The sequence below is a fragment of the Mycothermus thermophilus genome (genome assembly GCF_041956435.1).
Source record: "Mycothermus thermophilus strain CBS 625.91 unplaced genomic scaffold VTJ04scaffold_4, whole genome shotgun sequence".
Classification (NCBI taxonomy): Eukaryota; Fungi; Ascomycota; class Sordariomycetes; order Sordariales; family Chaetomiaceae; genus Mycothermus; species Mycothermus thermophilus.
The window spans coordinates 3,216,850-3,229,742 of record NW_027191430.1 but is presented as its reverse complement, the minus strand read 5'-3'; the positions used below and the strand labels follow the sequence as shown (position 1 = coordinate 3,229,742).

The window sequence follows — 12,893 nt, the reverse complement described above, 5'->3', positions numbered from 1 at the left end:
TTTTCCCGTTCTTGCCGAGACGTTGCTATGGACGAGACATGAAGGAAGGTCGGGGAGGGCAATGGAACATGTTGAAATCGTCCGTGAAACCCTCCCACAGAAGACGCCACTGTGACTTCATGCAGAAAGAAATCTGGCCTTCCAAGGTTTTTAATCAGCTCTCGCGATTCTCTCGCGTGATACAGCCTTCTGGTCCTAGCGGACGGTCGAGTCTTTCTTATTGTGCCGGCATCTTCCAATAGTTCCCGATCTGTATGTATGTCGTACAAGACTTTGCCACATGGTGATCCCCCGCCATGGAATTGGGCTTCTTGCCGCAGCCCTCCCACATCACTGCGAAGAACCTTCACTTCTCCTCAGGATCCTCCGGTTGCAGATGCCAGACGTCTTTGATTGCTCCCTCCGTCTTGTGTGGCATTCAAGGAGCTTCAAGGAGCCAGGGAACCAGGGAGCCATTCCTCCTCCTCCTCCGCCGTGACCCCCAACCTCAACCAGCAAGCAAGCAGGCGGTCAGGGGTCGGCTTCTTTTCTTCCGTTCTCTGCTTCCAGACCATCAAGGTTCCTTGCCTTGGCTTCACTGCCCTGCCCTGTCCCCAGACTCTCACCCTCGCCCTCGACCTCGGTCCTCCGACGTTGTGTTGCGGCTGGCCAGGCTGTTGAAACAGAGATTGCAGCTGGCTGCCCGGCTGGCAAGACGTGGCAAGACGTGGCAAGGCACGCTGACAGGCCGACGACAGGCCGACAGCCCACAGGAAAAGAAAGGAGCATGCGGGTCTTGGTAGGCTAGGGCCACGGAAGCGACTCCGAGAGGATTCCCCCATGCTCGCGGGATTTGCCGTTTAAAAGGTGTTGCGGGAAATGCCGTCGTGGCTGTTGTAGAGTCGCATTCTATTCCTTTGTGACCCCCATGTTGTTGAAGAGATTTGATTTCTTAAATCCCTATCATATGCCCATGGTGTTGAAACAGTCTCGAGGGATGCTCCGTGTGCCGCCTGTTTCTTGTCGTGTTACCACCTATGTAAGGTTCAAGATCTCGGGAAGATCATCACCACCCTAAGAACCTTAATACCGGTCTTCCTCTCGATTCCCCCTTTCCTCCAGTGTGTGTAACAAGTTCGAGAGAGAGTGAACTGTGAGGGCCACTCGAATCTCGGCAACCCTCTCAGGTCGATCAACATAAGCCGGTACCAAGAAACAGGAAGCGATCGACACCGTCCGCCCGGCCCCCCGTATACCGACCCGATCCGCCCCCTCCAACGCCGTACAGTAACACCATGTCGACGCCGGTCGAGTTTGTGCCGGACCCGAACGCGCCTCTCCAAGGCGTGGCCAACTCGGTCAGCGAGGCCGGCATCCGGACCATCATCTGGTGCTTCTACACGGGCGTGACCATCTTCGTGGGCTTGCGTCTCTTCGTCCGCGTCCGCCAGAACGGCAGGCTCCTCGTCGACGATGGCATCATCGTCTTTGCCTGGCTCTGCTTCACCACCATGTGCATCCTCCAGACGATCCAGCTGCCGCACCTCTGGTACACGACCTACCTCTCGGCCGGACGCCTCGCGCCGGGGGTCGAGACGACGTACCATCTGGAGCAGCTCACGCGCTGGCAGTTCCCCGTCATCAAGCTGTTCTGGACGGTGCTGTGGACCGTCAAGGCCAGCTTCCTGGCCGTCTTTTTCCGTCTCGTCAAGCCCTTCCCCATCCTGCGCCGCCTGTGGTGGGTCGTGGCCGTCTTTACGTTCCTCGCCTACGTCGGCTGCTGGCTGGCCAGCACTTTGACCTGCTCTCCGCCGTCTGACTACTTCAAGGCCGGTATGTTTTTGCTCCCGTTCCTACGACGCCGTTTTCTCTCTCTAACTCTCCTTCCAGGCAAATGCAACACCCCCCACGAGCTCTGGATGCAAAAGTTCAACGTCATCTACTCCACCACCGTTGACATCAGCAGCGACCTCATGATCATGGCCCTGCCCATCTCCATCCTTCCCTCGTTACAGCTCGACATGCGCCGCAAGATCGGCCTCGGCGTCGCCTTCAGCCTCGGCTTCATCATCATCAGCGTCGCCGTCGTCCGCATGACCCAGATCCTGACCTTCTCTGGCACTGTGGACCTCATCGGCCTCGCCATCTGGGGCTGCGTCGAGACTTCGGCGGCAATCATCGTCGGCTGCCTGCCCCCGCTCAAGGCCCTCCTGTCGCGCGAGGTCAAGAAGTACAGCACCCGCGCCGGCAAGAGCAAGTACGGCAACAACACGAGCGGGACCATGAACGGCGGCAGCGGCAGCGGGGGTCGGGGCGGCTACGGCCACAGCAGCACCTCGAGGACCGTCATGGTTGCCGAGTCGATTCCGTTGGACGAGCGCCACCAGCAGACGCAGAAGGATGGCGGCATCTACGTCCAGAGGACGTACCACACGACCGTTGAGTTTGACGAGGAGTCGTCGTCCAGGGATGGGGACGAAGTTGGCATCGTGAAGGGGGCGAGGGCCGTGTAAGGCCTCGAAAAACGGCTAATAATCACATGCAAACATGTCTTCTTCGCCCGAGGAGGCAAGTTTTATATAAAACGGGTGGTCGGGAGTTGGTTGTGCCTGTCAGCGGAAAGGTGTCAAGGCGTATTATGGTGAAGTGATGATTAACTAACTTCAATGACTTTTGATATTACTAGACGGTTACTTGGGGTTCTCATTATTATGTTTTAGACAGTTGTCTCAGTTTCGCACACATACCACTTTGCTTCTCTCTTAGCATAGCGTTTTAGGATCGGCTTCGTTGCTCTCAGCAAGCAGCACATACCACATACATACATACATCATAGATACAAGTTTCATAGAGGTCAATGACTCAATGACATGAACGTATGACAACTATCATAATCGTCCATCATCTCTTCGTCCCTCCACGTCCTCTGTCACAACTTACTCCCCCCCTGACCCTTCCCGCCAACCCACTCCCCATCCACCCCCACCTCCTGACAGCACAAAATAAATGTATCCTCCAACGCCTTGACCCTATGCTCCAGATTCACCTGCTTATACTCCTCACTGGCCGCCATCGCCGCAAAGTGCCTCGCGCTGGGGTAATGCACCCACGCGATCTCATGCCAACCATCCTCATCCGCCGTGCCCACCCCTCCATCCTTCTGCTCTCCGTCCGGCACGGCAGGCGATCCCACCACCCTCCCCACAATCTTCACTCTCCCACCATACTTCGCGCCCACCCGCTTCGAAAACTCCTCCCCGTACCGCTTGTACGACTCATGCGTCTCCTTGCCGGGGCGGAACTTGAGCAAGTTGAGCATCGACACGGGGCGATCCCGCACCGCCGCGCCGCGCGAGGAAGAGGAGAGCCACTGCGTCCATTCCCCGCTTTCGGCATCCAAGAAGAAATCGCCCTTGCCCACCTTCGTGATAGAAGGGATATCACTCGTGGGCACCGACTCGCCGGCCGTGCCGGGGGCATACAGCTGATCATTCAGCCTCTGATACCCCTCGACCGCCTTTGCGCTGACGCCAGAAGAAACGGACCAGCGCTCGGCGACCAGGCCTGCGTCGGTCCGGAGCGGGAAAGGGATCCAGTCCTTGTCAGAGGAGGAAGAAGGGCGGAGGATGCCGACGACCAGGTCCCAGTGGATGTTGCGGCCGAGGAGGCGGGGTGCGGAGGTGTGTGCGGGGAGGACCATCCAGCGCAGGACGCGGGCTTGGAAGACGACTTTGGCGCCCTGGGGTAGCTGGGCGTGGAGGGTTTGGAGGAGGTGGGAGGGCGTGATGGAGGGGGTTAGGGAGAGGAGGTGCAGGTCGAGGAGGACCATTTTCGGATGCTCTTTTGTTGTTTTGTTGACAGAGAGTTGGTTGGTGGGATGGAGCAAATGCTTTCTGTTTTCCGAGGGTCAATAGACGGATAAACGTAAAATGTGGGATAACAACAGATGAGTGTTGTCTTGGTATAAGTGCGGTTGTTGGAGTTATATCATAATAGTATGCGAGTGGGGACGGTTTCGGGTGAAGTCAGCCGAGGTCCTCGGACACTTGGGTTTAGACTTCCAAGACTAGGACTTCTGACATGCTGAGTCAGGATTTTTGAGAACTCCTTCACCAACTAGCACTAGGTAATTAGAAGTCTGATGAGAAAAGGAAATGCTTTTGTGCCTCAAAATCTGAAAACGAGTAATTCAGATTTAGTTAGACGTTGTTTCACAGTTTTCTTGTTTTCTTCATGCTAACCTTACACAACATTTCTCATCGATTATTATAGTCGCTCAGACGATTGATGAACGGGCTTTAATGTCACTGCCTTGATAACACTCAGCTGATCGAATCATATAGGTCTCCAAACATCGTATTTCATACTCATCAATAACTAGAAATTGATTGCCAGGAGAAATACACCACAGCCAGCCTAATTAATTTAGTCGGAGACCAACGTTCGACCCCTTGATAGAAATGATATTGTGCGTTTTTACGAATAAACCAACTTACATATCACGAACCATCTACAAAAATTTCGTTACATCTTGTAGCTCTGCTCAGCTACAAATCACCATCAAATCATACAAGGAACGGTCCTCGTTCACCGCATTATATGTATGCTAAAATGGTCAACTCATTCTCAGCCGCAATATCCTCAGCCTCGTTGGCTCCCCCGAAGGGCTGTTGCCAACAGCCAACTTTCCACATTACACCAGTCATCCAACACTCTATTAATACTGTATAGTCGACTCGCACAAGGCTGAGAATCGCCGGGATATATCAACTCGGCAACATCACCGACGAGCTAGCCTCACCGACGAGCTAGCCCTCAAAAGTCCGTTCTAATCCCACGACCCTCCATGCACTTAACTCCCTTAATACATCCAACTACATACCTCCCTTGTGTCCCATTTCCAATCTCTGGTGGAAATGGCGCGTGTACAGCATGAACAGGGAAAGGGAAAGGGGAGTCGGGGTTGATCCAGAGGGACGGCGGACGGCGTGATAGGGGAAGAAGGGGAGGTGAGACTGAACGTTCAATGACGGCTATCTTGAATCTCCTCTTTCTCCTGTCAGTTATCACACCATACGCTACACATGTGTACATCCGGCCCTGTTCGCCTACTCACAGCGCAATCAGTGTCATGATAGACCTCGTTGTAAACCGGCCGCCTTGGTCAGATGACTCAAAGATACGACAACGTGCTACAATATTAATACAGCAACCCAAACAACAACAACAACAACAACCCCAACAAACCTCAGACCGCACCTATGCTCCCTTTTCCCTCAGGTAACCGTGTTCCCCCACGTCCAAATAGCCAAGATCCACCTTCTCCCTTCTCTCCTTTTAATCAACATCCACCCCCTTCGCCCTCAAATCCTCCTTGGCCATCTTAATCTCCTCCATCAACTCGGCATACGCATCGGGCGTGTCGCGGAAGGTCAGCATGCCCCAGCCGAGGCGGAAGAGCAGCCACGCGCCGAAGGAGACGAGGAACCAGAAGGGGAGCTATCCACGTTGGTGAACACTTGTTGTCAGCCTATTTCTGTCTATTTCTATTTGTCTGTGCATGTGTGTATGGGGGGATGTATGTATGCGTGTATGTATGCGGGTGGTTTCGCAACGAAACCTCGACGAGGGGAAGGGTTCGGTCTGCAGCGGTGCGGGTGCAGCAAGTAGAAATAAACATACCACCGGAACAATATCCTCCTGCACAGCCTTCGGAAGCGGGATGAGTTCGAGGTAGAGGGAGAGGTAGAGCTGGAAAGCGGCAGACAGGTTAGCGCAGGTAAGACGCAAGTCAAGTCATGTCAACGGCTGGCAAGCAGGCTGGCTGGCTGGGCGCATTGTTGCCAGGAGCATTTCGATCCCGGTTGGTGACCAAAGTATGAAGTACCGGAACGGCTTTCGGCAAAAGAGACGGGAGGGAGAACGTACGGAGCTCACGAGGAGCGCGATGGAGATGGTCTGCTGGGCACGGGTCATTGTGGGTTGGTTGGTTGGTCGGGTTGGTTGCGCTCTAAGTTTGTCTGCGTTCGCAGTTGAGAATCGAGGTGGAATCGAGGAGGTAGAATCGAGCGTTCTGCTGGGCGGGACAAGACCAGCTAATGTCGATCGAGGCCGAGGGATCTAAAGGAAGAAGGGTTCTGTCGTCGTTGGTTTGCAGTCAGCAAGCGAATGAATTGACCCCGTAAGACTTCTCACTGAATTGAACTTGAAATCGCGGGGCTGAAGGAACCGGAGTGGGGGACGAACCTCGGTGACAAGCGCTTTGTCGGGGGCGTTCAGGTGCGGGCTGTTGTCGTCGTTGAAGACAGATCGTCACTTTTTGGGGACACGACATGGCATTTCGTCAGGGGCACACGCGGCGCGTCATGGAGGTGGCATTCTAAGGGTTAGGGTTGACTTTAGGGGTGGACCACTGACACCAAGGTACTACCACGACTTGACGGCAGCGGGACGCTGAAGGAAGAAAGTTCAAAACTAACGGACCTGATCTTTGCGAGTATATCTGATTCAGTTTTCAAAAGTCGTGTCAATGCATTTCCTTCCATGTTGCTGGCAATACGCTCCTCATCATCCATCACTAGGCAACCGTCAGGGGCAAGTCAACAAAAACAGCCTCAGACCCAACAACCAGAAACAATCTTCCCTACGTAGAGGTAATTATTCTGTAAAACCAAGCAACGCTACTCCTTATGCATAAGCAAACCCGCTGCCAATAACAATCCCACCTCCATCCGCTGATCAACCAACCTCCATCCCCCTTCCACTCGATCTACTCCGCCGCTCTCACCATCTCCTCCACCAACCCCTCCCAACCCATCCACCCCACCACCCCTTCCACAACCCTCATATACCACCCGGGCCACTGCTCTGTGAACCCCTTCACCACCGCCGTCACAACCAGACTGATCACCACCACCTCACACAAGAACCTTCCTCTGCCCAGCACCTGCTCTGCAAAATTCCCCAATCCTCCTCCCGGACGACGACGGGCCGCCATGGCCCACCACCAGGGCCGCCGCCGACTGAGCCTGCTGCTGCTGCTGAAGTGCCGTTGATCCGGATACGCCGCCATCACCACGGCCCCCGCTCTTCCGGTCATTTTCTCTCTGTAGACGGCCTGCGGCTCGCCCAGCTAAAGGGCTACATGCTCGGCGCGTCCATCAGCGGTGGTGTTAGCGGTGGTGACCGCAGCAGCTGCGCTCGTCATGTCCACCCGTTCCGAAGTTTTCTCCTGAACCTCATCCTGGTCGTCGGATTCGTCATCAGACTCGTATCCATCCAAACCTCCACCACGTGCGATCCCGCCTCGGAGCCCAAGATTGCCGCTTTGGAAGGCAGTCGGGCGTTCCTCCTCCCTTTCCGTAATAGCCTCCTCGCCGCGGAATAACAGGTACATCAACAGCCGCTTGCCAAATCCCACGATGAAGCCGGTAATCACGCCAATCAGAAACATCCTCCTGAGGAAGGCGGCTCCACCGTTGCCGTCCTGTCGTTTGGCAAGTTTCTTTTTTTCGTGGCCGTCATTGGCAGTGCTGTGACCATCTCGATGATCAGAATCATCGCTGTGATTCCCGTCACCTCCATGACCACCATCATCCTCAAGGACAGGTTCGTGGACGTTGGCTTGATGTTGTTCTTGTCTCTCTTCTTGCGAACGCTGTTGACCAGCCGGTGTGAGTGTGACGGAAACAGTCACTCCACCATCCGATTGTGACCCCCGTTCAGCAGCCAGAAAGGCCAGGACTTCGGCAGATAGTGCAGCAGTCGAGGATCCCGCATCGGCTGTCTGGGAAGAGTCAGCCGCGGGTGTCGAAGCTTCGGCCGTGGCGGTTGTCTCGACTGCGGTAGACGTGGCAGAACTGAGTTGCCAGATGCTGGAGGTGGTACTCGCCGCCGTCGTTGCAGACGTGGTGGAGGAGACGGAGGTGCTTGCTCGGGCGGCCATCGTGATGTAGTTTGCTGGGAGGGTGATGCTGATGGAGGATGTCAGTCAATCAATTTTTGCTTCGGGTGTTCTTTTCACGAAGGAGGCAAGGGAAGCAGGAAAGGGTGTGCTCCGGGTGTCCTCACAAGGGAGGCAAGACGAAGAGGGAAAGGTGTGAATGCAAGAGATGGAGTTGATGAGCCGCACGGTTGCCGCTTTGAAGTGAATTCAACTCGTCGAGGAGATGTCGAGACTGGTGGAGTAGAGGAGACTAGGATAGTTCTATTGGATAGTCAATGTTGCAGATGAATGTTGAAAGGACCTGAGGTGGTGGTCAATGAGAAGAGGATGATGTTATTCCTAGGTTCGGGGACAAAAGAGAAAAGAAATGGGCGATGGACCCAGAGCTCAGAGTCGGGAATGGCATATTGATGTCTCAGGTAGTCCCTCTTGCCATGATCTGTCCAATGCAGCTGCGCTCTGTCAATACATGTGTCCTTCTATCACCTGCCATAGAGACAGACAGAACCTAAGATCAACTTCAATGAGAAAGAACTAACAACCACTGAACGGGTCATGAGACGGATGAGGAGGGAGACGTTGCCAACTGGCACCATCTGAGGGAAGCTAGACTCACGCTCAACTTGAAGACATACCTCAAAGTCTATATTATTATTACAACGGCCTAGACTCCAACCAGACCACACTCAGGCAATACACCTGGTAGTCAACAAACCGCTAATTAATACAATGATGTAATCAAGACCAGCAACGTCTTTTCCCAATGCTGCCCGAACACGAAGTCAAAAGGAACCTGCTCTTCAAATACCAATTCTCACCCCCACCAGTAACTCCAAACCCATCCGTACAAGTACAGTCCCCCCTCTTATCTTACAAAACCCCGTATGCCACTTTTTAAACCAATCAATCAACATCCTCCTCACCCTCCTCCGCCCTCCACGCCCCCATCTCCGCAACCGGCACCCGTCCCCTCAACCACCTGAGCGTCGCCTCCGTGCCGCGCTCCAAAACATTCCACCTCGGCACGCGGAACCTGTTCCCCTTGACCTCTAGTCTCTCCAACGCACAGCCGCCGTTCGTAAACGCCGCACTCGCCCCGCCCACACCCAGCAGGCCGATCCGCGGATTCAAGTGCGCAATGTCGTTGTTCTCCACGTCTACGACGCGCATGCCGGCGATGGCCTCGGGCTCGAGGTCCACGAGGTGGTTGTTGCTCGCGAGGAGGACCGTGAGCTCCGGGAACGCGTCGCGCAGTTTCCTAGCGTTGGTCCCGTTGGGCAGCGCGGCGACGCGGTTGAAGCTGACGTCCAGCTTCTGGAGCTTCGGCGCCTGGAGTTTGGAGACGAGCGGCCCGAGGCCGGTGATGTGGTTATGCGACAGGTTCAGCTCCTGCAGCGCTGGCAAGTCAAGCGACTCATTACCGCCTGCACCACCGAGATAGGTTTCCCCGATGAGCTGGTTGTGGGCAAGAGAGAGGGCGGTCAGGGTTTCGGCGAAGAAGGTCAGAGACTCAGGGAGGGAGGTGAAGAGGTTGTGGTGGAGTTGAATTTCCGAGATGCGCTGGGTGGCGGCAAGCTGGGAGCAAATTACGGGATGGAGGGAGGATGACTCGGTGTTGGAGCGGTCGAGGACGCCGCCGGGCTTGACGGGCCAGGTGGCAGGCTGGGAGCGAGCATTGGAGGGAGACGCGGGTGCCGAGGTTGGAGGCGTGGTGTATTCGTCAAGGTCAGACCTGCTGTCGTCGTCGTCATGGTTGTCCTGTGCGGGCTGAGGTGCGGCAGGCTGGGTCACAGGTTTAGCGGCCTGGGATGAGGGCTCAGAAGGAGCCGAGAATTTCTCTTTCGCGATCTTCGCCTCCTTGACCTGCTCCACTGGCTCGGCCTTCTCAGGCTTCTCAGCGGGGGTCGGATCCTCCGCCAGCTCCTCCGCAGGCTCCTCCGCCGGTTCCAGCCGCTGGGCGAGCATCGTCTTGATCTCCTCAGTGCTCATGGTGCTAATCTTCTTCTCACGCAACGGGTTTCCGCTCAACCGAAGGTTGGCCAGACTCTCCATGAGCCCAATCTCGTTGGGCACGATGCGGATATCGTTGCTCGAGAAGTCTGCAGACCGCAGGTGCTCCAGCTTGGTGAAACCCTCGGGAATGGCGTTGATATTATTCTCATCAGCCGCGAGAATGGCCAGGTTGGCGCAACCGCTGAGGTCCGGCAGTGCTTGCAGCCGATTCACCGACAGGCAGAGCTGATTCAAGGCAGGCATGTTGATCACCTTGCCGAGGGAGCAAATATGCGCGAGCTGGTTGGACGAGACATCGAGGATCTGGAGCTTGGGCATACCATCCACGCCATCCTGAATCAGCGTACCTTGCAGCTGATTCTTTCGCGCGATGAGCTCCGTCAGCGGAAGGCTAGCCAGGGTCTCGAAGGGCAGCTGTTCGAAGCTGTTCTCGCTGATATTGAGGATGCGGAGACGGGACAGGCTGCTAAAGTCGGGTGGGATGGACGACAGGTTATTGCCATGCAGGTCCAGAATCTCGAGATTCTCCAACTTTGCAAGGCACGGGTCCAAAGTTCCAAACAGCAGATTTCCACCAAGTTTGAGGTCCTTGAGAGACGTGATCTGGCCTATCACCTCAAGGCAATTGTTGGACAAGCGGTTCAGGGACTGTTCATGTTAGCGAATGCTCGATCGTACCGTTTTGTCAGAAAAGGACTTACCAAGTTCAACGACGTAAGCAACGACAAACGCCTCAGTCCCATCGGCAGGCTGACCAAAATGTTCCCATGAAGGTCGAGCGTCTCAAGGCCAGCGAAGATATTGCCTTGACCATCTTCGGCCTCAGCGAGCTCCTGGGGATCCACATCAGGGAACACAGCGTCGCTGATCATCTCCAGCTCGTTGTCAGCAGCGACAAAACGCGTGACGTCAACACTCTCAGCCCAAGAGCCACCAGAATCCCCAATGTACTCGATATTGTACATATTGAGCACGTCTGACGGAATCTCCTTGAGACCAAGCGCGGCAATGTTGAGGCGCCCACTCGTCCGGGCCGTTTCCAGACGGCTCTTGAGCACCTTGGTAAACGACTTGTCATCACGACGCTGGTTGAAGGGGTCGGTGCAAAGCTCGAAATCCGGAACAGAGCCGGTGATGGCATCCGCATGGGAAGCGATAGCGCGTTTGGCTGCCTTGGCCTTGGCGATCTGTTCGCGCAGGGCGGCGGAGGATTTCTTGTACGACTGGCCGGCTTCAGAATCGGCAGTAATGCCGGTGCTCCCGGAAGCGACGGACGTGGCTGTTCCTTCGCCTGATGTGGACGATGAACCGTGGGACACCACGGACGTCTTCCGCGACACGCTGCTCTTGTTCAGGGCAGACGCAGAAGGCTTCTTGGAGAGTCCATTGACTGAGGGCCGCTTGGTAGGCGCACGTGGGGCCAACGTCTTCGCGGCTGGCTTTTCGTGCCGCTCGTGGACAGGACTTGTAGCCCGCGGGGCGCCACCTGCACCGGGCACAGGCAGTCCGCCATACAAGGACGTCCGAGACGAGCGTGTAGTCAACGTTTTTGTGGACGGAGTTGTAAACGACGGAATGCTCCTCCGGTTGCGCAATGGCGTGGCCTCAATGGGAGAGAGCGGAGTAGGGATGGCGCTGTGGGCGCGGTCGTCCGGGCCAGCACGAGAGCCAGGTCTACTGCCGCCCGACTCGTGGCTGGAGCCAGAACGTGACGCGCGGCTCGCAGGCCGCGAAGGCGGTTTCCACGGGGCAGTGTCGGCGCCGTAGAAAGACGTAGAGTTTCTGCCCTTAACAGCGGGTGACGGAGGTATGCGAGAAAGGGTTTCAACGGTCCGCTCGGCCAACGACAAGCGCGAAGACTTCGGGGACAAGGGAGACAGAGGGCCATGGTCGGCAGCATGGTCCTCGTCGGGTAGGTAAGAAGCTGATATCCATTGGTGTGATGACTGTCTCCGCAGGGAAGCTGATGGTGCTGCGGCCGAAGCGGACCTAAGGCCGGAGATGGAGCTGGCCTTGGACAACCTCAATGGCTGAGGGGTGGTGCCTGTCGTTCTCGTGGCAGTTGAGGGGGTGTGCCGCAACGACGAGGTCCTGGCGGGTGTTCGGATGGGGACGGCAGGCTGGGAAGTAGAGGTCGGGCGACTGGTCAGTTGGTCGCGCGAGGAAGCGCTTCGAAGCTTGGGGTTGTGCAGGGAGGTGGAAGCGTCCAAGGCCTCGCGGGACGGCGATGCTCGCAGGGACGATGTGCGAGGGACAGGGAGTCTGGAGGGACGCGGGATTCCGCTGGGTCGAGGAGTCTGGCGTGTGGTGTCGTCCATGTTTGCTGGGATGGGGTCAGGGGGTTCGCATGAAGTGCCGGTGGTGTTGAGCCGCAGAGTCAACAGAAACAGACAAGCAGCTTGACCTAGGAGCGTCGATCACCCGTCGACCAAGATGGAAATTACAGATATGCCGCTGCCATTAACGAGCGAAGAAGCAGCAAACATGACAGAATACGGTAGTCAAGAGAGAAAAAAAGAAGGGCGTGAAGGAAAAGAGAACAGAACGAGGGATGTGACTATTGGGAGTCTTGGATCGGCAATGAGTGGACTGCAAGTGCGAGCAGATGCAAGGTGCAAGGTGACAGCTGCACGTTTTGACTTGACTGGCTGGATCCTCGCAAATTGCAATTTACGGAGCCGCGCCCGCCAGTTGCAAACGACGAGCCGGGATCCACCCGAGTTCTCCCATTCCAGAGCCCCTTCTTGTTTAAATCCCAAGAGTCCCCGAGTCTTCGACTGCAATTGTGACCTTGACAACAATGGATTCAAGGTCAATCCATCTTCCATTACTCGGGTAGCTGAAACTGATACATCGTCAATTACTTCCAACTTCTTCACTTCAACCCGCTGGGGCAAATCCCTTACGAAGTCCAAGACTGCCTCCACACCAGCTAGAGCTGACATGTTGATTGCAA

At 55.8% G+C, this 12,893-nt stretch overlaps 5 protein-coding genes across 5 annotated transcripts; 1 reads left to right on the top strand and 4 right to left on the bottom strand.

Annotated features, from left to right (window-relative positions):
- Positions 1-1,274: 1,274 nt before the first annotated feature.
- VTJ04DRAFT_6892 (uncharacterized protein) lies at positions 1,275-2,492 on the top strand (the record flags this gene model as incomplete). The annotated part of the gene is made up of 2 exons (XM_069365161.1): positions 1,275-1,812; positions 1,870-2,492. The coding sequence occupies 2 exons, from the start codon at positions 1,275-1,277 to the stop codon at positions 2,490-2,492; spliced, it is 1,161 nt and encodes a 386-aa protein (XP_069218916.1).
- A 416-nt stretch (positions 2,493-2,908) lies between these two features.
- Positions 2,909-3,808, bottom strand: VTJ04DRAFT_6891 (uncharacterized protein; the record flags this gene model as incomplete). The annotated part of the gene is made up of 1 exon (XM_069365160.1): positions 2,909-3,808. The coding sequence occupies one exon, from the start codon at positions 3,806-3,808 to the stop codon at positions 2,909-2,911; it is 900 nt and encodes a 299-aa protein (XP_069218915.1).
- A 1,508-nt stretch (positions 3,809-5,316) lies between these two features.
- On the bottom strand, positions 5,317-5,955 carry VTJ04DRAFT_6890 (uncharacterized protein; the record flags this gene model as incomplete). The annotated part of the gene is made up of 3 exons (XM_069365159.1): positions 5,317-5,478; positions 5,662-5,730; positions 5,908-5,955. 3 exons carry the CDS (start codon positions 5,953-5,955, stop codon positions 5,317-5,319), a joined length of 279 nt encoding a protein of 92 aa, XP_069218914.1.
- A 1,156-nt stretch (positions 5,956-7,111) lies between these two features.
- Positions 7,112-7,924, bottom strand: VTJ04DRAFT_6889 (uncharacterized protein; the record flags this gene model as incomplete). The annotated part of the gene is made up of 1 exon (XM_069365157.1): positions 7,112-7,924. The coding sequence occupies one exon, from the start codon at positions 7,922-7,924 to the stop codon at positions 7,112-7,114; it is 813 nt and encodes a 270-aa protein (XP_069218913.1).
- Positions 7,925-8,827: 903 nt separating this feature from the next.
- On the bottom strand, positions 8,828-12,255 carry VTJ04DRAFT_6888 (uncharacterized protein; the record flags this gene model as incomplete). The annotated part of the gene is made up of 2 exons (XM_069365156.1): positions 8,828-10,585; positions 10,639-12,255. 2 exons carry the CDS (start codon positions 12,253-12,255, stop codon positions 8,828-8,830), a joined length of 3,375 nt encoding a protein of 1,124 aa, XP_069218912.1.
- Positions 12,256-12,893: the final 638 nt, after the last annotated feature.